This window comes from Misgurnus anguillicaudatus, chromosome 8 (assembly GCF_027580225.2).
Source record: "Misgurnus anguillicaudatus chromosome 8, ASM2758022v2, whole genome shotgun sequence".
Taxonomy (NCBI): Eukaryota; Metazoa; Chordata; class Actinopteri; order Cypriniformes; family Cobitidae; genus Misgurnus; species Misgurnus anguillicaudatus.
The window spans coordinates 34,986,800-35,013,700 of NC_073344.2; the positions used below are offsets into that span (position 1 = coordinate 34,986,800).

The 26,901-nt window shown below is 37.5% G+C and overlaps 1 protein-coding gene across 2 annotated transcripts in view; it reads right to left on the reverse strand.

Moving 5' to 3' along the window:
• The window catches only part of palm3 (paralemmin 3), a 58,710-nt gene that overhangs the window by 17,032 nt on the left and 14,777 nt on the right, over positions 1 to 26,901 (reverse strand). The window contains exons 1-3 of one of the 2 annotated variants that reach the window (XM_073870775.1): positions 21,138 to 21,161; positions 3,363 to 3,417; positions 1,503 to 1,583 (exon numbers count right to left, since the gene is read on the reverse strand). In XM_073870775.1, the coding sequence (XP_073726876.1) occupies positions 1,503 to 1,583; positions 3,363 to 3,410 (129 nt within the window). In that variant the 5' untranslated portion in view covers positions 3,411 to 3,417; positions 21,138 to 21,161. Of the gene's footprint in view, positions 1 to 1,502; positions 1,584 to 3,362; positions 3,418 to 21,137; positions 21,162 to 26,901 lie in introns of those variants that run through there. The other variant, XM_055212718.2, reaches the window with a different exon arrangement.

Below are 26,901 nucleotides of genomic sequence, written 5' to 3' on the forward strand. Positions count from 1 at the left end.
AGACCAGCTTGCTACACCAGCAAAACCAGCTTCCGACACCAGCAAAACCAGCTAAAACCAAGCTGGAGACCAGCTAAAACCAGCTCACCAGCTTATGCTGGTCTTAGCTGGATTTTTCAGTAGGGATACCTCGTTGAAAATAACAAATGTTTTGGTTTCCTAGGTAATCTACGTGTTGTTTATTTTGCTTGTTATATAAATAAACTATTTTAAAAGGACTTTGTTGTTATTTATTCATAGCGGAGTTTACCGGAAGTTACGTGATGACCACGAAAGGCACTTGTTTATGTTGTTACTGCTGAAACCGTTTATATGCCTGTCATTATATTTGCGCTGCCTACTGCTGTGATATCATACAAGTGAGAGCATTGTTGTACGTTCCCATACATTCATTTATTTCTCAGTCCGGCACAAAATCTAAATGGATTACCACAAAAATATTTTGCACATCGCATTTATCACTACCTCTGTCTCACATGAGTTTTTGTACAAACACCAGTGGCGTAAGTTGACGAGCTTTGCTGAGCCAGTTGCAGCCGCGCACGCGGAGGTTCGGTTGTGAAGTCTGGAAACACAGGTATGGGAGATTGGGAACTTACAACAAAGCATAGATGACAACAGGTTTGCTCGAGACAGTGCAACCATGAAGGTAAAGCTTTCTTCTTGTGTTTAGCATGAAGCTGGTAGTGACGATTCTCTCAGACCAATCAGCGATCTACAGTGTTTTCGCATAACGTTTTGGTATCAGCTCAGCTCGTTTGGAACTTCAACCGAGGTGGTACTAAAAAGTATTTTGTGCTTAAAACGAGCAAACTTACCTGCAAATGAGGTGAGAAAATTTTGCTTAAATTAAAATTTGCTTAGATTTTTTTCTCACCCCATAGGCAGATATTTTTGCTTGTTTTGTTTAAATTTACTTTTTAAATTGTATATTTTTTTGTGTATAAACTAGACTTATTTTCTTAGGTCATTTTGCTCTTAAGCATCTTAATTAAAGAATTTTTAGATATTTCTACTGAAAACAAGACAAAAATATTAGGTAAGAAAGTCATTTTTTGCAGTGTCTACGTACTGCACCCAGTGGAAAAGCCCCCAAAAATTAAGTTGACCCGACCCAACCGGTGATGTACTCAGCAATGGGAAAGCGTCGTTAGATACAAAGGTGAACTTTTTGAAAGGGCCCCAGTGGCAGCTTTTTGATCTTTTTTTAGTGATATATATGTAAAGAACATTCTGTTAAAATATAATCTTGATATCTTTAATATTGACTGAATAAGGCCATGTTAAAGATTGAAAATAATGATCCTTTTGATCCTCTTGATCTCATCATGAGACTTCACAGACAGGGTCACATATAGTGACACAAACATGTGTCTGTGTGTTTGTGCACATGCAGATAAATTTGTGAATTTCCTCCAGCCAAGCGTGACATGACGTGTCTGGTTACAGAACGAGGTTACAGGTCACGCATGTTTGTTTATGTGTATAGAGAGAGGTCACACCTTAAGCTGTTGAAGTCTTAGTTTTTCATCCTCCATTTCTCTTCTGGCACGCTCTTGCTCCTCCTGTAGACGCCGTTTCTCCTGAAAGCAGAGATGTTAGCTTATTAAAATGTGATGTGTACAAGCTTACATGTCCCTTCCTGTACTGACAGCATTATGGTAATACTGATGCTGCATTCTCGAAGGCCCTCTGTAATTGTAAGCACTTTTTCAGCTTTTTTCCAATGAAGAACTGACACTCACAGCTTTTTAAACTATAGGAGTAATTCAAGTGTGAAAACTGTGTTCCTATAGTTTATAGCATTTAAATATTCCTGAAGCACAATTGGTAAAAAAGTTAAATTAGCACTGCAAAGGTTCATGGGTTTGATCCCAGGACACAAGAATAATGATAAAGGAACTGTATAGGTTGAATGCACCACAAGGCAGTTTGGATAAATTGCGTAAATTAAAGGGCACACATTGTGCAAAATCCTCTTTTACAAGTTTGGACATAAATGTGTGTTGGCAGTTTGTGAACTCTACTGAAAAATCCAGCTAAGACCAGCATAAGCTGGTGAGCTGGTTTTAGCTGGTCTCCAGCTTGGTTTTAGCTGGTTTTGCTGGTGTAGGAAGCTGGTTTTGCTGGTGTAGCAAGCTGGTCTAGCTGTGTTTTGGTCAGTTTTTAAGCTGGTCTAGCTGGACTTAGCTGGTCAGGCTGGAAGACCAGCTTGCCCACCAGCATGACCAGCTTTGTCAGGCTGGGAGGACCAGCGTAAACCACATTAAACCAGCTAAAACCAGCTACCAGCGTATGCTGGTCTTAGCTGGATCTTTCAGTAGGGAACACAACAACCCTACAATTTTAATCCCCATTAAACCAGAGCAGTCTCATTAGACATGCTGTTTTGATTCTCTTGTTAATATGGCATCACACTGATGAAGCCCTGCCCATGGCCTCTGGCTGACTGGTTCATTTTACCCAAAAGCTTTCCTAAATGTGATTGTTAGCACATTGTAGCGCTATTGCGGCTAAAGATACTATTGTCTCAGACTGTGTTCACAGGAATCAGATCTATTTGAACTAAAAGCGCTCACTGTCTCTTTTAATAGACGTCTAACCAAAGTCTAAAAATAAATAAAATATATAAATAAATAAAACCACACACCTTGTAATCATTGTTGACTTTGCTTACATGATGAAATATCATCGCAAGTTCACAAAAATCAACATACAACCATATTCAAGTTTATTTCGACTAAAAGTGGATAACTCATAGCCTGACTATGGGTTTGTAGTTAGCCTAGTTGGGTTGATAGGTGCACAGTGTCAAGCCTGGATTGTGTTTTTAACATACTGTACATTATTCTTTAACCATCCTGTCTATTACATGTCGCTTTGTAAATGTTTAAATGATGATGCATGCTCAGCCTTCACACATTAAAAGCCTAGCATATGACTTAATATGTCAGACAGTAGGTAAAGATGCATTTTTACTGTTGTCTGGTGTAGTTTTACCTGACCTGGACAGACTCCACTAGTCTTAATAATTTAGAGACCACAGAAGGTTTGAGATCACGACTAACAACCGTTTCCATGCCCACGTCTGTGTTTGTGACATGTATATGTAATATCTAACAGTCTTTTAGTTATCACACTTTTTTATTAGTATTACAATCTATAACCATTGGATGTGTGCAGAATGTATAACACTATACGCTGCTGTGATGGATGTGTATGTCTGTTTTCAAACATAATACTGTTTGCAGAGCTTAAGCGATGCAGTGGTTTGTATGGTGAGGTAATCCAATGTACACTATTAGCAAGTTTGTCTGCCTCGGCATCTAATGATGAATGAAATTGGCTTGGGCTTTCCGTACCGCTATGGCTTGGACTCGCTGCTGGTATTTCTCTGCTTCATGTTCCATCCTGGACCTAAAACATAAGAGACAAGAGTTTAGTTTAGTTTATTACATTTTGATTATTTGGTCTATTTTAGGGCTCTCAAGACACTCGCGATTAATCACATACCAATAAAAGTTTGTGTTTGCATAATTTATGTGTATATATATACACACACACATACACATATATGCATACATTTAATAAATGTTTTATTTAAAAATGCATTTGTTTTATTTGTATATAATATAAAATATCTAAAAATATAAAATAAATACATAGACCATACATATATACATAGTGCATGCATACATACATACACATGCACAAATACACACGCACACATATACAAATTACACACATATATTATGCAAACACAAACTTTTTGTGATAAATCCCTTAAATATTCTGTTAAAAAATGTCCGGGGACCAACACAAGTTAAAGGATTAGTCCATTTTCTTAAAAAAAATCCAGATAATTTACTCACCACCATGTCATCCAAAATGTTGATGTCTTTCTTTGTTCAGTCGAGAAGAAATTTTTTTTTTTTGAGGAAAACATTCCAGGATTTTTCTCATTTTAATGGACTTTAATGGACACCAACACTTCACAGGTTTTTTTTAACAGAATTTCAAAGAAAAATAAAAAATATGCACTTTAAATCACAACTTCTTCCTCCAGGTGTGTGACGAGCCAGCGCGACCTCACGTATTTACATAATGCTGTGGAAAGGTCACGTGTTACATATATGAAATGCACATTTGCGGACCATTTAAAACAGTAAACTCACACAAAGACATTAATTAGTATCATTCGACATAAAACAACATCCGAGCGGTTCTCTTTCTCCACACTTGTAAACACTGGGGCATAGTTCCACATTTGTCCTCCGTGACCTCTTGACGTGATGACGTATTACGAGAAATTGTGGTTTAAAAGTGCATATTTTTTATTTTCTTGTCAAAAATGATAATCGTTTCACAAGATAAGACCTTTATGCCTCGTTTGGGATAGTTTAGGGTCTTTTAAAACTCCGTTAAAAAAACAGTTAAAGGAATAGTCTACTCATTTTCAATATTATAGTAGTTATACCAGCAAGTTTGGTGGTACAAAATAAAACGTAGCGCTTTTCTAAGCGGATTTAAAAGAGGAACTATATTTTATGGCGTAATAGCACTTTTGGGAGTACTTCGACTCGCCTGAAAAGTCCGCTCCCCTTCTCCCTCTCATAATGGGAGAGGGAGGGTGTTACTGCGCCGAGTCGAAGTACTCCCAAAAGTGCTATTACGCCATAAAATATAGTTCTTCTTTTAAATCCGCTTAGAAAAGCGCTACGTTTTATTTTGTACCACCAAACTTGCTCGTATAACTACTCGTCTTAAATAGGAAAAACGTTGATGTGTTTGGTCACTTCTAACTTTATCTCTAAATGGTACCATTGAATGAATGGGGCTAAGCTAAATGCTATCGAAGCGTCGCTCCAGCGCTTACGTGCACGCACACAGATGATAGAGGGATGTATCAACAATTCCCAGCCAAAGCAACAACATACCGCAATATTGAAAATGAGTAGACTATTCCTTTAAGTGTTAACTGTTAAGTGTTGGGTTCCATTAAAATGAGAAAAATCCTAGAATGTTTTCCTCAAAAAACATTTTCTTCTCGACTGAACAAAGAAAGACATCAACATTTTGGATGACATGGTGGTGAGTAAATTATTGTTGGATTTTTTTTTAAGAAAATGAACTAATCCTTTAGCTTATTTGTTAGCAGCTTTCGATCTGTATGTATATTGCTGTCAGATGATATACAATCAATTTGCAACAATCATTTTTATAATGTGCAATTACAATGGAAGTCTATAAAGCATTTTTGGAGATTTTAAAGGGATAGCTCACCCAAAATTTTAACTTTGTCATTATTTACTCAACTTTGTGTCATTTGAACCCCCAATGTCTTTCGTTGTTCTTCAAAACCTAAACCTTATAGACCCTAAAATATTTTTCCAAAGTGTTGTTTGGGGTTTTCTGATTACTACTAAAGTGAATTGTGACCACCTCGATCACCATCCACTCCCATAATATCCAGAAACCCTTCAAGCATGTTTAATAAATAACTCAACTCAACTTACGTCAAACATATTTTAAGAGTCTTGAAGACATTTTCTCCTCTACTTCTTGTTTTGGAAATCGCTGTTGTTCCTGTTTACACATTATTCAAAACTAAACATCCTAAAACTGCCTAAACAACAGACATAGAAAATGTGCACTGAATATGTCTGGCAAACAAAGAAAAAAACTGGGGGTTCAAATGATTAAATGACAAAATGTTCACTATAAGAAAAAAATGCACACATTTTCTTAAAAGTGCATACATTAAACATATTACATAACAATGTAGATGTTAGGGAGTGGGACTGCTAGTTGAAAGAACTTCTGAGAACAAGTTAAGCAGTAATTTCTATGAGTAGATTTTATTGTACATAATAATCAGACCATTTCTTGTATCATGCACATATTATCAAAAAGTTATCAGGTTTATGAGCCATATTATTGGATATTACTTCTAAAAGGGTAATAAATGATTTTATTATACTCATTTCATGGTTATACGACGTATAATGTCTTGTGGCTTTTGTTTCGAAATATTATTATTTACACCTTGTTTAAATGTAATGTCAAGGTTTAATGTGATTTGCCAATTTCATTGATAAGACAGAGAGAGCAGGTTTACTGTGCTTATGAGAAGAGAGAAACCGGATCGGTGACATGAGTCAAACTCAAATTCACAACATTCATCTGAGAACCCAAAGCTTTATGTGTTTTGTGCATTAACTGCCAGGCTAATTCATTGTGGCCAGAGAATACCGTTCATTTTCAGGAAGACATTTCATCATTCTCACGGCTGTCATGCACAGCCTGAGGCGATAACAGGAAAACACAGCTCACAAAAATGCACGAAATTCACTTTCGGCTGTGAGAACAGAAGCTTGCGTGAACCGAAGCCCCTTTGGGTCCCATTAGACTGCGTGCATGCGTGCACATAAAACAGAGATGTTTGATCCTTGCTAATGTTCGTACCTGGACTGCCTGGCCCCTGCAGGAGGGAGTGTGGTTTTTGGGGTGGGAAATAATATGGGTGTGTATAATAAATACGTGGAAGTACAGAGGCTAAACAGTATAAACCCTCTTTTGTTTGAGTTAATGCCAATAAACACAGCAGGACTAGGAAATACTGGAAGATTAAAGTGAATTTTGCCTGCTCTTCGCATTTCTTTCTAAATAGCAGCGCCCAAGCTTGTTTTGTCACAGTTTTTTGAGAGCCCCGGGTTTCCATCGCAGGGAAAAACAAAGCATAATACGCTATGTCAAATGAGGCCGTGACAAAGAACCTTCTGGTGTCGCTCATGTGTTTGACGAGGAGAAAGAGAGATTGAAAACATTTACTCATCTTTTTCCCCAAGGCTAATGGGTAACTTCCAAACGGCCGCGAGGGGAATGACAGTTCTGGAGATGAACTTTGCCTAAAATAGCATAGACGAATAAACAAAAACGAGCCTTTGATGATTCACTTTCGTCAGCTTGCGGCAGAAAGTTTGGTGCTAATTAAAATGTGAAGCTCTGCGTATCCGTCAGGCATAAAAAATAAGAAAAGACAATAAAAGACGGAGGCGATAAACAATTCGCCAATCCAATTTCTTGTTTATTCTGCATCGTATCCATCATATTTCATATGAATTCGTACATTTTTTTGGCTATTCCCACATTCACGTTCACTCTCTCTGTCATTAATGTTCAATATACATTTTGTCTTTCCAAGAGTAGTTCACAGATTATGTTTTTTAACAATGACTTTTATTTCGAAAAAATAATCACCACCCTTTGCTGCCAATCAAAATCATTACACTATATTAAGGAGTTCACAATCGGTAATACCTGTCAACAGTCTCCCTTATTTTACACCTATCTCCTGCCCCGCCTGTTTTGTTATTTCTCCCAGAAAAATCCCGTAATTTGAATGGCCCTACCTCGTTATATGAATAATTACATCAATATATTATTCCAAGATTGTACAGTTGCCAGATCTTGTATGAAACGCATCTTATTCACACAATAAACAAATCATACAATTTTGAAATTATTTTTGACCTTAACCTGGCAACCTACAACTCGGTTGCCCTGTTGATATCTGCGCAGGTAAAAGAATCAAATTTGCATTAACTCTTTCTCCGCCAGCGCCAACATTTTTCATGATTTTCACAAAAGTTTAATGCCTTCCAGAAAATGTTCTTCTTTAACTATATAAACAAACAATATCAAATGAAAGAACAGATCCTCTGCTTTCAAAACAAAAAAACTAAAAAGTTTAATCCTACCTTCATTAGTTCTCTTTTTTCACCTCTCAAATATAGGTTTCTTCAAAAACACCCAATTTTGAGCAAAAAGCTGAGATAATTCCATTTTTGTGAAGGACTTTTGATAGAGATCAGATGCAGAGCGATCTTTAAAACATACACAGAGTTCTTTCTCTTTCACGTGAGGCGCTATCTTCAGGTTGTATAAGTTGCGGATGTGTGCCACCTGGTGGATAATAGTGGTTTTGCGGAAAGCAGAAAATTCTCGCCATTGGCAGGGAAGCGTTTTCTCGTAATTGACGAGTTATCTCGTCAATGGCAGGGAAAGAGTTAAAAAAGCTCAGTTGGTGCTATGGCAAAAAACGAAATATAGCTGCAAGTTTAACAACAGTTGGATGGAGGAATTTAATTTCTTATTGGAATGCAGCATCGACAATTCCCACGCTTTTTGCAAAGTATATATCGGACAAGGTGGCGGGAAACGACATAACGCAGAACAATAAATCACAACGGCACAATCGCACTGTGGCGGTATAGAGCATAGACACAAAAAATAGCGTTGGCTGCTAGATTGTGGAACGGCGCTGCAATTCTCCAATAATCTCATAGCAACTGGAGATTAGGGATGGGACGATTACCGGTTTCAGGATTAACCACGATAAAATGTTAGTATTATTGTTTAAAATTAAATTATCATTATAACTGTGTTTGATTACCATGATTTTGAAAACTCGCTGTAAATCCTGTCCAGCCAGAATCAGTTTGACGCAGGCGCGCACATGCAACATAGTTTTTTGCACAAGAAGGCATTTAAGGGATAATGTATTGTATTCATTCACGGTAAACTTATTAGACAGATTCATTTATTTTTTTTACCACAAAAATTATTTCAGGGACATGAAATATTAAATTGTGATTTTTAAAAATAAAACTTGCTCAAATGTTTTCAGTGTGCGTATCAGTTCTTTTTGAAACCATGATAATATTGATAACCGTGATAACTTTGGTCACTTTAATCATTTTGATAGAGAGTTGGCAACTGAAAGCAGACTGTTAATACAGTAGCTAGAGATTTTTAGCTATGAATGTTGATTCTTAATGAGAATTACGTATTTTAACAAGTATTAGAGTTAGGCTATATTAAATTGTCCGTCTCATTGTAGTTCGCTGGTTATGGTTTCCTAAAGTGAAACATATGAGGAAGCACCTGTCAAGACAACATTGGAGGAAATTAAGCGCAACAGATCGTATTTCATTATCCGGTGCCGTGATGAAGACAGAAACATTACGACAGTGCCTGTAAAGGGCTGTTTACATTATAACTATAATGATACAGTTTTGAAAACCTTTTTATATTAAAGATAATAGCTCACGCCACAACTATAACGATAAAGATACAATGAACAATATAGTTGGGATCACTTTCTGAGCGATTTTGTCCCACCAGATGAACGATAAACCATTGACAGCAAATCAAATCTATTTGAACTTTAAGTGCAAGTGCACTTGAAATGCAGTGTAGAAGCTGCTGAGGTCTATAACATAAAATTACCGCGTTGATGCAGTTGCTGTGAAATTCATAACTTAATGCTTTTTTCTACCACACTGACTACGCCAAAAGGTAAGATTAGATTACACAAACTACTAGTTTCACTAGTTTAGTTTAGTTACGAGAAATGCAGCGTGTTGAGGACATTTGCTGTGTAACAGCAACAAGAACAGCATATTTACATATTCAGTGACATGTAAACATTTGCAAACAAGTTTTTAATTACAAGAAATATCTAGTATTAGTTAATGCCATTAAAGGCAAGTGCTTTGCGCGAGTGAATTAGCATGAATTTATTGTTATGATGTGGTCACTAATATATTTATCGTTATAATTATCTTTATAATGTCTCTTAAGGGTTTTAAACGCTGCTGTTGTGATTTTTGAGCTGTTTCTGGATGAAGGCAGACTAGTGTTAAACAGATCTCTGAAACAAATATCGAACGTTTTGTTTGCTAAAGATGAGGGGAGACGATGAGCATAAATAGCAACTGTGCAGAGAGGTTTGGCAGCCAGGCAAGAATTCAAGGACCTGTAGCTAACATTGTATACTGTAGGTTAATTTTACAATAAATAACATTAGCTTAGTGTAATAGTTGATACGTGTTAGATATATGAACGACTGCAATATCAGAAATAAACTACTGTAAAAAAACTCTGTTGTTATTGATTCTACGTGAAAGTCTACGTGAAGTTGGGTTTGGTCCACAAAAACGTTTGTTTACGTTGTTGCTTCTGAAACCGTCTATATAGTGTTGAGCAGATGGATGAATTGGTTTTAGTTCAATTTGTGTGCAGAGGCAGTTGTGAATGTATATTATTTATCTGCCTGACTGACATATCCTGGTTATAACCGTAGGAGATAATTGGATACTCAGGGGGATGGGGATCATGAGAATTTAGATGAAAAGCTTTTTCACTTTCAGACACTGTACATGCCCACACATACAGAAACACACATGCCAGCAATATACTTACAGTTTCTAACATAAAGTAAATCTGCTAATATAGCATATAACAACATAACGGCTCTGTCATCATAGCTTTACGGTACTTAATCTTAACGATTCATCCTCCGAGTAACATTCATTCATTTTGAACTGCAGCTAAACCCTGAGGAAACACAAGTAATCACTGCGGAGAGAGCGAGTCAGCACTAGCTTTGTGTCTTTTCCCTGAAATTCCCTCTCTCGCCATCACTCTTTTTGCTTTATGTCTTAGAGAAAAGAAACTAAAAAAATAAACAGATACTATTCATGGTGGTAGCAATACTTGAATAATAAACCCCCGTGTCTTACGAAACACTAATAACTGGAATCTGAACATGGGGGAAAAGTTTTTATTTTAATTCACCCACATATTGTTCCCAACCTGTATGACTTTTTGGATGGAATACAAAAATAGAAATGATAAATAATGTACTTGGTTGTTATTCTTCATGTCATCAAAGTGGACAGGATTCCATGGTTTGATTCCATGATTTAAATTTTGCCATGGTGTTGATAGACTTACATTTTATTTGTGGCGTCACATCTGCCAAGAACAATGGGTGAATAATGGGTAACTAATATGCCATCAGGTTGGTCTTTTTCAGTAGTGGAGCCATGGCATCTTGCACACCCAATCGCGACCGCCCACTCCGTGATTATTTTTGCTACGCGCACCAACGCGGACATGTCAAGTATTAACTAGACTTCAGATTCGCAGCAGAGTGCACCAACTGACGTACAGAACGTGTCATGTAAGAGAGGTAATGGAAAAACATGCTGTGCAAAAATCCATTTGTGGCGGTCAGTTTTGATTTTGAGGCATGCCACTGCAAATAAATGAATAAATGGGAAACACTGCAGTTCAAATTGAAAGCAGCCTCGTAAAAGGCACTGTTAATTTTAAACCCCTGACACAGTGTGACACGCTTCCCTGCTCCGCCATGCATGCTTTCTGCTCTCGTACTCTCAATTTTCAAGTAGTGACGAAGCTCTTCCTGTGGTTTACATCACTTTAGTCCCATGTGACTAAGTCTGGTTACTGTGCATATTCTTACTTCAGTGGTGAGAAACTACGTTGCTTTTAAAACTTCAAACACTCAGCAACAGCTGGGTGTGAAAATGTAATTGTAGATGACAAAGCTGCACTTTAGGCCTTCAAGACTCTTCGAAGTAGATGACCGGGTGTTTAATCATTTATAAGCAATGCCTTTTGTACTTTAGGGGTATTTTGTTTAACCTAGTAATTCATTGAAAAGCAGCTAGGACGTTGTAAAGGTGCCTAGCAAGAATTCTGAGTGCCGTACAAATGCTCACAAATCTGTCAACAGGGCACCTGGAGCCGCTCCGCAGGGAAAGGAAACGCATCTGTGTTCAACTAGCCTTGAATGCCGCCGTTGAAACGCCAACGGGAAGCTGCGCTGATGCGATTGCTGAGTGTTTCGAGTCTTGACCCAACCACATGTTCGTATCTCACGTTTGTGCATGTGGGGAATTTCAATGAGACATTTCCAACTGGCAGCTTATTAACAGAAGCCTACAGGTATTAAACACTTAAAAACAATATCAACTTTTTCACATCATTTCTATGGCAACTAGAAAATTGGCAATGAAAGTTTTTCCTGCTATTGGAGCCATCTGTTTCAAAAACTAGCGAGCTGCCCTGTACAAAGACGATATCTAAGTAGTTAAGGCATTCAATTTACACAGGACACGTTCTTGAAATCCATCTGCATTATTTTGCAATCGTCTGTTACAAAGATGATTAGATGAGTTTCAGTGGCATTTTAAAGGGGTCATATGACATTGCTAAAACATTTGCTGTAATACAGTGGCCCTCATTTATCATTCTTGCGTAGAAACGGGCGTATATGTTGGCGTAAGATTATGCTTACACTCCTCTCACCGCCTGATTTATAAAACTGTGCGTACCGTTGATATTCAGGTGTACGCAATATCTGCCCTTCATAAATGCCGCGGCTGAAAACGATCGTCATTAGTATAACAAGCCCATATAAATTCGAGTCTCCACCTCCCCCACGCCCTCATTTTACGACATTGACACATGGAAGACGGCAAAGAAGAGAATCCGGGGAAGTGGAAAAAAACAAAATTGTTTTATTTGGGAGTTTAAAGAGCGGGATTAAAGACACATTAATAATTGCATGACATTTTGTAATATTTGTATTATTATTTTTATTATTAATGACGCTTAATTGATATTTAGAATAATAATTATTTATTATTATTATTATTATTTACTGTTGCCTACATCTAAATTATATGTCTGCTTAATGGTTCGGTTAAGTTTTTTTAAATAATATTTTAAAATGATGTAGTAACTTTATAGTGTGTTTTTCTGTATTTACATACAGTTGTTTGTTAGCTAAGATCCAGTTTCATACGGAGCTCCGGATATAATTCAAATTAACAATTTGTTTCCACGACATCCACATGTTTTACTAGGCTAATTCATAATTTGAAGTAATAATAATTGTAATAGTAATGATGAAATATTATAATAATTAATCCCAAGGAACAAACTGTTGAATATTGGGAACGAATTTTATATTTATGGCCATACTTTAGACTAAATAAGAAAAAGAAGTGTCCATAGCATAAAAGATAATTCGTGGCCATGATTTTGTCCGCATGTCATCATGATCGGATTTATGGCTCCATTAAACACAAACATTTTACTTTACCTATTCATGTGTAGCTATTTATTTATCATCGAATGGTATGTAACTAGCTTACCTTTTGATGCATTATTACCATGTTTTCGTAGCACATCCTTGTGCTTTCTTGCAATGTGCCGCTTCAGATTCCAGGATGAATATTTGCTAACTTTTACAGTCTCTCCGCACTTCCTTTTAATGTTTTCTTCCTGTCCAATCTTAACTTTGATTTTTACTTTACATCAAAGGGCGTTCTGGGTTCAACGAGCGGTGCTGAGCGAGCGGACTTTTTAGAAAGGCGCTTTGATGGTAATATTACCGCACCGCTCAAGGCTCCGCTCCGCTCCGCTAACATGCTTTGCCCTGAAACGTCAGGTAAAGCGCCCAGGCTCTCAACTGAAGGAATACATATGCATACAAATCAAATGCTTTGGTAAAGTCTTTCAAATTAAACATTGAAGTCCATGTTGCATAAAAATAAACACTGAAGTTTGTAATTATTATGTTTTTTTTTTACAGTGGGTCATAATATATCATATATTTTAGTTTGTCAGTGCGTTTTGTGGTGTTAGGAAGTGTTTGCGCATTTCTGCACTAACTCAAAATGTGCGTACACCACCTCCCGAGCAGGCGTAGGATTTGAGCGTACCGTACGCCAACGTCCATATTGATAAATCTCAAAGTCACCGTGGTTTTGGGTGTACGCCAGGTGTACGCTGGAATTTTGGTGTACGCACTTTTGATAAATGAGGGCCAATGTGTTTACGCAGTTTATGGTTCAAAAAACATATTATTTTCCACATGCCGTACATTATTGTTGCTTCTCCATGGCCCATCTTTCTAAAATTTGTCAATTTTTATGCGTAAAGCTCATCGTTTTGAAATGCGCGATGTGCTCTGATTGGCCAGCTATCCAGTGCGTTGTGATTGGGCGAATACCTTAAGCGTGTGACGGAAATGTTACGCCCCTTACCAAAACACAGCCTCTCCACAACATGGTGGCGCCAACAATACTACAGCGTAAATAAAAGTTACGCTTTCTTTTTTTGGGCGGTGTTGTTCAAGCGGTGTTGACGTAGATATGTGGGGGTGTGTTTGAATGAAGCATTTTAAGAAGGGATGGATAAGGCTTCACTTTTAGAAAGATGTAGTTATGTATATGATTATATTTCTGTCAAAACTTCATCTTAAATGTATACACTGCACCTTTAAGATGGACTTTAAAAAAACATGAAATTATATGCATAAAAAATACAAAGCACAAAAAAAACCTTTTGTTTTGTCTGCCACGAGCATAGCTATGATCCTTTAACTCTTTCCCCGCCATTGACGAGATATCTTGTCAATTAAGAGAAACCGCTTCCCCGCCAATGATGAGATTTTCCGTCTTTCCGCAATACCGCTATTATCCACCAGGTGGCAACTTTTTAAACCCGGAAGTATTGCCCTATGGCAAGCTGCTGCATGTCCGTGTCTGTTTTAAAGATCGCTCTGAATGGGATCTCTATGAAAAGTCCGTCACAAAAATGAAATTATCTCTGCTTTTTGCACAAAATGTGGTGTTTTTGCAGAAACCTACCCATATTCAAAAGCTGATTACAAAAGAACTACTAAAGGTAGGATGAAACGTTTTTTTTTTTTTTTTTGAAAGCAGAGGGTCTGTTCTTTCATTTGGTATATTGTATGTTTATATATTTGAAGAAGAACTATTTTTGAAGGCATTAAACTTTTGTGAAAATGATGAAAAACGCTGCCGCTGGCTGGCAACTTTTTTAAAAAACGCTGGCGGTGAAAGAGTTAAAATGCTTTCCAGGTAGGCAATGAGTGTTGGGCGATATGCCCCATTTTGAGATCGTCAAGTTTACTCATTTATTTATTTGGTTATTTTTACGCATTTACGACAAGTGACTTGATTGAAAAAAAGAATCAAGGGAAACAATGTCATGACTGCAACCTTCTTAAAACTGATGCCATTAGTCCGAGCGCATCATTGCGCTCAAAAATTTTCGCTCGCTTTCAGGTCCAAAGCAAGAGTCCAAGACGCGCGCATTAAAGGATTAGTCCATTTTCTTGAAAAAAATCCAGATAGTTTACTCACCACAATGTCATCCAAACTGTTGATGTCTTTCTTTGTTCAGTCGAAAAGAAATTATGTTTTTGAGGAAAACATTCCAGGATTTTTCTTATTTTAATGGACTTTAATGGACCCCAACACTTAACCGTTTTAATGCAGTTTAAAATTGGAGTTTCAAAAACTCTAAACGATCTCAAACGAGGCATAAGGGTCTTATCTAGCGAAACGATTGTCATTTTTGGCAAGAAAAATAAAAAATACGCACTTTTAAACCACAACTTCTCTCTGTGTGACGAGCCAGCGCAACCTCATGTAATTGCCTAATGACGTCGAAAGGTCAAGTGTTACATATATGAAACGCACATTTGCGGACCATTTTAAACAATAAACTGACAGAAAGACATTAATTAGTATCATTCCAAATACAACAAAGTCGGTACGCTCCTCTTTCTCCACACTTCTAAACAGTGGGGCGTAGTTTGGATACGTTATCCGTGAGGTCCCGCTGGCGCGTCACAGGACCGGAGGAAGACGAGAAGTTGTGGTTTACGTGCATTTTATTTTCTTGCGAAAAATTACAATCGTTTCGCTAGATAAGACCCTTATGCCTCGTTTGAGGTCGTTTAGAGTCATTTGAAACTGCAATTTTAAACTGCATTAAAACTGTTAAGTGTTGGGGTCCATTAAAGTCCATTAAAATAAGAAAAATCCTGGAATGTTTTCCTCAAAAAACATAATTTCTTCTCGACTGAACAAAGAAAGACATCAACAGTTTGGATGACATGGTGGTGAGTAAATGTTGTTGTTGTTTTTTTAAATGGACTAATCCTTTAAGTCCAGGTGTGTGCAAGAAGGAATCCGCGTGCGTTAAAACTAAAAGCTCTATCACGCAAAGTGAAGCCCACAAACACTTTCATGCGAGGAAAAGCATGCAATGTGCATGTTAATGTGAAACTATGATGAAAATAATAATAACCATTTCCAACAATCTTCATGAAAGCCTGCTATTGGGGATATGTCTGCCGATCGCCGATACTATCGGCACAACCCTATAGGCAATTCACTATTAAGAGCAAAGGTACAAGGTACTGAGTTCTGCAAAACAACTCAAAATGCAAATATGCAGCTAACAATGAAATGCATTTGGCAGGAATCAGAAAAGACAGACTTGTTTATCTCTGCTATGAAATGGCTCGCCTTCCACAGACTTTGACAGGCTCTGTATCAACACGACATCAGTATGTAACTGTTGTTAAAAGTCATTCCTGCATGACATCCGTTTACCCTCCCTTAACACAAAGACTGAATTATTTGACTTGACACCTAATAACAGCTGCATATAGTATATAGCATAGATCTGAATAATTGCTTGTCTTTTACATCAGCAAAAGGAAAGCTCTTTGTGGAGGCTTTGAAAAAGACGATCATGGTTGTCAAGCTTACTACAATTTCTTTCAATACAATCCTCTTCTGGCCGCCTAAAGAAGGCAGAGATTATATACAATAGTGCCAGTGTGGTGTGTGTGTGTATGAATGCCCTACGATTATGCAAATGAAAGAAACATTACAACAGACAAACCTACTGACTTTTTCTGTATTTAAACAATAGGGCAGAATTGGAGTGCTGTTAAATGTTTCCTGGCTGGAGTTCTTGCTATTGAGATTTTCACTCGCAAACAAATGTGAGAAAACTCACAATAGGAGACGCGCGGGGTTAGGAGTGTAGAGCAGATGCTTTTAAAAATGATGTATAATTATGTCTTTTGTAAAATAATTCATGTTTACTTCCATGAAAATGCACTTCCTTTCCCATGGCATTTTAACATCCTACATTATCATGGCTTAGAAAGTAACTTTTTATTATAGGAGCATCACACTTCAACATCCTCAAGATTAAAAGCTTGAATAATCAAACTTGCTCTTTAATTATTTGCCAGGCACTTGATTTGTGATTGGCCCATTTTTAACTCTTTCCCTACCATTGGCGAGTTATCTCGTAATTAAGAGAAAACATTTGCCTGCCAATAATGAATTCAAGTACAAATATTTTGAGGATGATTACATCACTAAAGAAATACATTTCTTATTTTTATTATTTTAAAAGTACATTTTACTATATAACAACAGTCATTCTTGTAAAGTTTCATTGGTCTCTATGAGACTTTTGCTAATTATTTCACAGTATATGTGAGTGTTTCATAAATAAAGCAGGTCGCACCACAACATTTGCACGCGCACAAACGCTCCCAAATATATTTTGAGATCACGTCAATTAAATTTCTACGGAAGAGGATTAGGGCCACTGGTGAAAAAAATATTTGAATTCTGACTTTATTCTCAGAATTCTGACTTTATTCTCAGAATTCTGACTTTATTCTCAGAATTCTGACTTTATTCTCAGAATTCTGACTTTAATCTCAGAATTCTGACTTTAATCTCAGAATTCTGACTTTAATCTCAGAATTCTGACTTTAATCTCAGAATTCAGAATTCTGACTCTAATCTCAGAATTCCGACTTTAATCTCAGAATTCTGACTTTAATCTCAGAATTCCGACTTTAATCTCAGAATTCTGACTTTAATCTCAGAATTCTGACTTTAATCTCAGAATTCTGACTTTAATCTGAGATTAAAGTCAGGATTCTGAGAATAAAGTCAGAATTCAAATATTTTTTTCACCAGTGGCCCTAATCCTCTTCCGTAAATTTCTGTAGCATATGGGACCAAAATCGTTGCAATTTCGAGAACAGTACGTTACAGTATAATAAAGTTATGGCTTTTTGAAAGATGGCAATTGGTTTTTGACATTTTTGGAGGTTATTTGTAAATCTGGCAACCCGGTTAGTTGTAAATCTGGCAATAGCTGTGTAATAAGTGGGATAATGCGTCGGGTCCTGATCGCACTGTTTTGGGCTTATTTCTGTGATAACAACCGACTGCCTATACATTATACCTTAAATAATTTGGCAGATAAAAACTATTTTTTCAACTAGCGTACATCACTGATTGTTAAAAAAACAGCAGATGATCAAGGCAGATTATATCCTGGCAATCAAAAAGAGCGAAAAACAGACCTCATGCAACTACTCAGAACATAATAATTTGAAACAAGGAGTAAAAGCAAAACTATCGCTACCTATCAGTATCCGTAGATGTCATTCTAAGTAATCGAATATCAGTATTGGCCCAGAAATGTTGTATCGGTGCATCCCTAGTTTAAATAAACACTCTGAACTGAGAAAGTTTACTTTATCACAGACCCCTGGTTAAAATAGATCTACAGTAAGTGCTGGTGGTGGCTGTTTTTTAATACTCTCCTCTATGAGAGTATTGATTCACTGCGGTTGTTTTCCACAGTCCTGCCCTGTTTCAATCCTCTGTAGGCCAGAGACCTAAATCAGGTTTGTGGAATTTAGTGCAGCACAAAAGTGCTGCTTTTCTGCGTATGGGCGTGCTTGTAAGTGTACATGAATGAATGCGTGTTTGAACGCTGGGGGGGTTATGAGAGGAATTTGAAACGTTTAGTTCCACGGTTGTAACAGTGCACTGAGGTCTCAATGAGTGACACTGCAAACGGCAGCGAATGAAAACACTGCATTCCAATGAAACCAGCGGGTTGTGGGTGGGATGTGTGAGAAATGTGTGTTTCTTTTTTACAAGTTTTGCAAGACATCCCTGAGGCAGATTGTTAACACTGATATCATAATGGTACAAAGGCAAGTGATCTTACAAAACAGCTCAGAGAAAACAAACAATCCGATCTTGTCTCCGGGTGATGCGTACGGTCCCAACTTTGTCCTACAGTTAGGACATTATTAAAATTGTTAAATATTTCCCCTGATTATTGATTTAAAGCTGCAATACGTTGAATGTTGGGGGGGGGGGGGGGTTAAAGCTAATTTATGCATTCTGACCACTGACCAAATGACTGGATTGCGCATAGAACGCTTAACGTAACAGCGTGAGGTGAAGCCAGCACAGAGTTCGAGCCGCCATCTTGGGCGTCATTGACTTCCATTCAAAATCATGTTTTAAATTCACCCGCTTTACAGCATATCAGTCACGCAAGATTATTTTTAGGATATGTGTATGTAAATTAACTGTTAATTCTGGTGTTATTTGCAATGTTTATGTTTTAATTGGGCAGGAAAATGGATTTATAAAAAAACGTTAAGGTGAATAAATAAAGTTTTGTTTGACATTCAGCTACACGGTCAGCGTTATTTCTCTAAATAAGTTTTGGTAACTTGTAAGTTTAGATAACATAAAACCAGCAAATTATTGCATGCACATACGGTACAAAGTATGATTATTTATTTAGATTTCAGAATGAGCACGTTTTTCATTAATACTAAATATGCTGCGGTCTGTCTGCTAATCTGATACTGTAATGATGATGAATGTATAATAACTGATTAAAAACTAAAATGTACAACTTTCAGTAAATATGTACATGCTTAGAACGTTTGTGTTGTAATAATGTACAGGGTAACTTCAGATATAAAAACGAACACTAGTAAAGTGATGTTTTATCATTAAAATCTGATCGCGTCCATTGATTTAATAGAATGTTTGGGTATACCAACATGGCGGCGCGGTGGCTTCACAGTTGTGACGTCATGCGCAATCCAGTCATTTATATAGATTGGTTATTCTGACTTATAAATCCTGTATTTTTGTGCCGAATCAATGCACTTCATACAAGTTTTGGAAAAAAATGTAACCTGAAAGATTCATACATAACAATCTTCATTTTTGATGCGCAATTTCAATGCAGGAAGTACAGTGGAAGTCCTTATATGGGCACTTTAACTGGAATAGTGCACACACATACCAGCCAAGAGCTGACACAAAATCAACGTCACCAAAGAAGTGTGTTATTGTTTGTGGGGAAATAAGGGAATTTAAGTTTGTTCAGTCTTCTCTAAAAAAAACAGCATTCCCGGGTAATGAGTCGCAGACGGTACGTAAAACTGCATCAAATGTCTGTGTTTTGTTGGCCATCAGTAAGTGCATATAATGTAAACGACACGAACATGTAGCAAATCATAAGTTATCCAGAGATACCGGGATAATGTTTTGTGTGTGTTGCTTGCTCGTGATTCGCTCCCCAAGAATTAGTACAGCTACTCTGTCTTTTATAAATCTGATAAAACTAAAGACTCTTTGGATATATAATGGATGTAATACTACTCTATAGGTAGGTATACTCTTTAGGTAGGGGAGAGCGGGAGTGAAAGTACCATTTTTCAGATTAAAAAAAAAAAGATAATGTTATAGACAGAGATATATTTTTGCTGTGTTCAATAACTTACAAATATAAAGTATAATATAAAGTTAAATATAAGTAGTGAATTGTTACTTTTGACCCTGACTGCAGGGACGAAAGTAACACACGGTGGGTCAAAAATAACACAACAAAACAAGATATTGTGTTACACTTGTTTTTAGTAAATATACATGACTATGTCCAGAAACAGCGTGCGTTTTGTGAGCTTTAAGCTTATAATAATTAGTGATGCACAGATGTATCGGCCGCCGATATTAATCGGCCGATATTTGATGAATTTGAAACCATCGGCATATCGGCAATAGCACGAGAAAGGCCGATACCGATTGTTTATTAATTAACTGCATAAAGAAATCCATTATATGTAAAAAATGAGTTAATATTGTTAATAAAATAAATGCTGAATAGCTAAAACCACCTTTGAAGGTTGTCATGCTGTCTTATTATATTTGTTTTAGCTTAATTTGTGCCTCTCTTATTATGTTGGTCAGTTGAATGTTAATTAGATCCAATCCATGTTCAGTAAAAATAATTTGATGCAGAAATAAACTAGCTAATAGACCAACTGTATAGTATTGTATACAAGTGTTTAATATCGGTATCGCCATCGGTATCGGCCAGAAGTCGTCTGTTTAAATCGGAATCGGTATCGGCCAAAAAAAAAATCTTATCGGTGCATCCCTAATAATAATGATTATTAAATTGAGCTGTCAGGTCAGACATCATTGTAGACTTACTCTAATATCAATTCTATGACACTTTGTCTCACCATTAGTTAATTGCAGAATGTGTTATTTATTTCATTAGCATTGCAGTCCTACCTGACATTTCTTCATTCTACCTTCTGGCCTCCACTTCAGTCCAACTACTGGTAAAATAAAATTAACCGTCTCTGGGGAGGAGCAGAGGTGGCTGGCCGGCAGACAGACAGGGTCAGCCTCTCTGGGCGTTTCCCTTTCTTGCATGGGATGTTATTGCTGCACGGAGCAGTTAGAAATGGATCAATAGCCTCTCTGTCAGGTGCACCCCTGTGCTAAACCTTACTGACTTCACACAATAGAGTCTCTGTTCGGACAGGAACACGGTCTTCACTACCTCCACATTTAACCATCTGTAAAATCCTCCATGCCGACTCGCGCCCAGCCAGAACTTCACAGAATTCATAACAGGGAAAGCGCTATCACACCTTTGAAATAACATTTCTAAGTGTTATAGAAAACTTAACATTGTGGGGTGTTAATGAACACTTGTGGTATGCATGTTTCTTCTGCTAAACTGCTGCAGCCTTGCATTAGGACCGTAAAGGTCACAGGTTTAATTTAAATAAGTCACTTTAAATAAAAGTGTCTGCCAAATGCAAATACATATCATAAACCTATATTATCATGACATGCTCATTAAAGGCGGAGTCCACGATGTTTGAAAAACGCGTTGGAAAAGGAGACGGGCCGACTACCAAAACACACTTATAGCCAATCAAATCAAATAAAATGCCGGTTTGCGTATGTGTGGGGCGGGTCTATCAACAGAAGGTCCAGATTCTATTGGGGTAGGGGCGTGTTTGTTTAGATGATTTCAAATATCAACATTAGCTTTCAAACATCATGGACTCCGCCTTCAATATGCTGCCAGGGGAGAGCAGTAACATCAAGACATTTACATTATAATTTAAGCATTTGGCAGACACTTTTAAGATATACATTTTATCAGAATGCGTGTCAAGAAGTCTGATAGTCAGCTAATCCTCAAACGGAGATTCTTGCCAACAAGCTTGCAGACACTAGAAGTACTGCTGTCATCCGCCAGCTTAACAGTTAGTAAAGCTGATGAAATCATCCCTATCACACATTGTATGTGTCAGCAAAAGCCTGTTTTATCAAAGCAAGCTTCTTTTAATCAATTTCGGATGTTTGTGAATGGGGTGAAGGAAATGCCTGGATGATAGGAAAAGCCAGAAGAAGCCATATTAGGAACGGTCAGCCCTCATTAAAATGCACTAGATGACAGTTCAGCTAATTATAAACCGATTCATACTATAAGAGGATTTAAATAGTTTGCGATCGAAAGCGCATTGACATTGCTCCAAGTTGCCAAAACACTGACAGGTCACACCGGATGATTTCTGTCAAATCCTCAACACATTTTCGGAGGCTTCCAACTTGTAAAGTTTCTTTATCAGGCCAAGCCACAAAGATTTGTTTGAACATCTTACGAGAAACGCAGCCATCAGCAAGCAAAGACCACGGACTGAGACACGACTCGTGAGTCACGGCTTGATAACCACAGTCAGACCGCAGGCTGAGTGTGCAAAGTGCACATGCATGTAAGTGGCACAATATCTCACCGTGACAGAACGCATGCCAGGCTTTATGAATTAATCATACAGAGCTTGATTAAATTTCATTTGTTGTTCGGGTTCAAATGAACGTTGTGCCGCAAAGGCGTTTTTGTTTACCCAGTTTTTGTTTTTAAGTCACGAGTCGAGGGAATGCTCCAGAGGCATGGCTCAGATGTTTATTATAGTACAAACACACTTGTGACCATGAAGGCCAGTAAAAGAATGTTTCTTGCTTTTTATTTTTCCTCTTTCTATGACAGACGCATTACAGACAGGAAGGGAAGAGCCCTTGTCAAGGACAGGAATGTTAACCTTATTCTCTCTGTCTGTGAACTGGTGGAATCCCCAGACTCTGCTTTCTGTTTTGGTCTGTTTTTAATTCCATCCTCCATCTCCAAATTAAAACACCTTCCAAGCTATGGTTCAACAAAAAAAGTTACTGAATGACATTTGTTGATAGGGATGCACCGAATGTTTGGCAACCAAAACTATTTGGCCGAAAATAGCAAAAAAGCATCTTTCTCGGACACTTCAAAATGCTTTCAAACTGACCTTAAGGGAGGTCAACATGTTGCCTACGTTTGCTGGATTTAAGCGCTAGCAATGGCGATGCAACGCAATTTCGATTTCACTGGACGACTTCTGGCAACACAAGTGAAAGTGGCTGCATCCGAGGCAATGAGGCATTCGGACAGCCTTCATAGGCAACGTAATGGAATTCTGTTTAAAATATATAGAGCGCGCCTTTGTGATAACCCATATTTGAAAATTACAATTCCAAATTCTCCCTAGAAATGCAATTAAAAGCTTATAAAGTGAAAATATAACTTTCTTTGAACTAAATTTGTGCTCCAGACGGTTTTTTGGTCGCTATTTTATTTTTTCGAACTTGACCAGGCTCGACCAATCACATTCTCTGTGCACGCCCACGCATAGAATTGTGGGACAGGACAATTAAGGTATCTCAGTCAGGAGATAGGAAGTAAACCTAACGTTGGATTCGGACGTGCCTTGATGCCTTCCTGCCTTGGAATGCTGTCCCCTGCTGAAAGCAGCATTTTAGAGCTAACAGACACAGCCAGTGACTGTTGGCGACAGGAAGTGGGCGTGTCCAACTACGCGACAAAGTTGAAAACACTTTAACGTTATGCAAATGACGAGCGACTTCAGAGCGTTACCAATGTGAGTAAAGCAGTGAAGTTCACGTCATCCGCGTTTTTTCATTTACTGCGAAGGCACAAAGCGTCAAATCCAGTGCTGGTGTGCACGCACAGACACTCTATTCTATGCATGGGCGTGCACGGAGAATGTGATTGGTTGAGCCTGGTCAAGTTCGAAAAAATAAAATGGCGGCCAAAAAAACGTCTGAAGGACAAATTTAGTTCAAATAAAGTTATATTTTCACTTTTTACACCTTTTTTTTGCATTTTAGTGAGAAATTAGAATTGTAATTTTCAAATATGGGATTAGTGCTGGTTGCTATTAGATCACGTCATCAAAATGTTTTTGTTTAGTACATTTATTTAGTATTTTCCCTTAGCCAGCCACAAAACTATTTTTGGCCACAATTTTTGGTAAACACACACTAGGAGCACAGCGTAATAAAACAAACAAACAATTTATTAACATAAATAAACCATTTATCTTATACATGCTGCTAAGCTATATATAAGGAAACTATGAGACTATTACTTCCCAAAATCTAGGCGGGACATGTCTCTTCCCAAAATCTGTGTTAGAAATGAAGAGGACATGTCTTATCCTGTTCAAACTTTTGCTTTGTCGCTTTATACAGCTATAAAATTATTGTAGATTGCACAGCTTAGATAAGTTGGTTTTTGATCCATCTTATCATATCTCTCAATCTTTTCTTCTGTATAATCCAAACCAGCCGTGATCATCGACAGTGTGTTGCACCACAAGAGATTTTTAGATTACTTGCAACCTAAGAACCAGTATGCATGCTACATTTAAGCCAAATATATATGAACATTGACAATTTACATCAGAAGTGTAAAGTATGAACCAAACTAATTTAAAGTAGATAAGAGACACTGAGATCAGGTAAAAGAACAGATGGTAAGACACCTGTTCTGACAGGCCCTGACAGCGCCTTGGGGCTTCAGGCATTAAAGAACACGTCACTGCCAGATGAAACACCCGACATTCCTCTGCTATGCAATTCAACCCTGATTCCTGTGATCTAAAATTTCATTACTCGTACAGCAAGCATTAAAATGCAGCTTTCATGTATTTACGACTTTGGAAAGTGGCATATTCAGCATTACTGTTATACACTGTCTGTGCTGAATCAGCCTATTACTACTACTGACACACAGGTTTAGATGACAGCAGGCGTACGCTAATAAAATAACTTCTGTTTCACTGAAACAGGCAAGTTTTCACCTACCAACTTTTGGCCAACAGTCGAACCATAGACCAAAAATGGTCAGAAGTCTAAATTGATTTCACAGGTTATTAGGCTACATCTACATGGAAACGATCTGAAAGAAACCGCAAAAGTGGCGTTGCGTTATAACTTTTTATTCCTCGTTTATACGAGCGTTTTGAGGGGGAAATCTGCGTGCATATGGTGACGCAAAAGTGTGTGATATTCGATGTAGTATGCACTCCAGGCAGCTAGGTGGCAATGTGAAGCACTGACACACAACACCAAGTCCGTGTGCCTGCGTATAACCTTCTTCCTGGTTCTCCCAGGTCTCGTCCAAACCCGTCTAATTTGCTTCCAACGAATTGACGCATCAACAGTTTGACGGAGGTAATTAATGCGCCTTCTCTGATGAGTAATACTAGCTGGTAATATTTCGTACAACTGCTGGAAAGACTCTTGTATATTTATCAGAGCTGCTATGGCAACTTGAAAGGTCCGAAGTATGAAAATAATCCGACATGTTTGTTGTTATTTTCCTGAACTGGCACATGCCTGTAACATAAACACGTACATGACGGTAGATCGTTTTTAAGATTTCCACTCTGAAGGGGAAGTTTCACTTTTTTGCGTTTTTAAGCACCCAAAACGGCGTCGCCGTGTAAACAAAAGGCACAACAGATAAAATAGTTTTAATAGTTTTACGTTTTACCCTCGAGCATTCTCGTGTAAACAGGCCCTTACTGTGCCTTTACACCGCCACCGGCGAGAGCGTCAAAGTAGCCAGAAGTCATTCATTTTCAATAAGAGCCAGTGGCGAGCCCCGTCGAGCAGCGGCGCGTCATGTACGGCGTGAGCGTCGAGGACAGCTGAAATCCGCTCTGCGGCAACCAATCGGAAGGCGGAAACATTCGGCGGCAACCAATCGGAAGGCGCAAACCTCCGCTTGAGAGGATTCCAGAGAATGCATTCAAGCATCAGAGCGTCCGCTACACCTTTTCTATAGCGTTGATAGTAGGGCAGCCAGAGCTTTTATTGACGCTCTCGCCGGTGGCGGTGTGAATGCACGGTTAGTCTCAAACTCATCAAGGTCTAAAGCTGAATATAAAAATGAGTTTATAAATCTAAAATGTCCTCACCAGCACATTGCTTAAGATTGAAAAAACTCCATGTGTTTTATTTATATTTTGACATTTAAAGGCGTTTTACTATTTAAAAACATGTGAATACCCTAATTTAAGGTTTTATTTAGATATAATAAGTAAAAAATGTAATTGAGTAGATAATTTTATCCGATTAGTTGATTAATGGTGAAAGTAATCACTCGATTAATCGATTATAATAATTAAAACAGATTAAAATAATCGTTAGTTGAAGCCAGTCTTTGGTAAGTTACTTTAAAAAAAGCAATTAATTACTAGTTACTAATCACACTTTCAATCATGTAATTAGATTACTGAACAAATTACTCTCTCTACAAGAAGTATTTAATTACTTACCGGTATTACCAATTACTTTCTAAATGCTATTTAGTAAATAATACAAAGATAAGCTTAAAAACAGCTTAAATAAATCATATAAAAGGACATAAATTATTCCGGTCCCATTCTCACTATTAACTACTTGCCTTATTAGTAGGAATTGGATAGGATTAAGGATTTTGCCGAATCAGGCATTAAAATGTGCTTTAAGGATTAATAGACAGCAAATATCTCAATAATATTAACCAACCAGTTAATAGTAAGAACTGGAAACCTTAAAAAAGTAAAATAAGGGATTACTTTTATTTTTCCAGTAATTCAATTACAGTTACTTCTGATGTAATTGAACTACTTTGTATGGACTGTAGATCAATTAT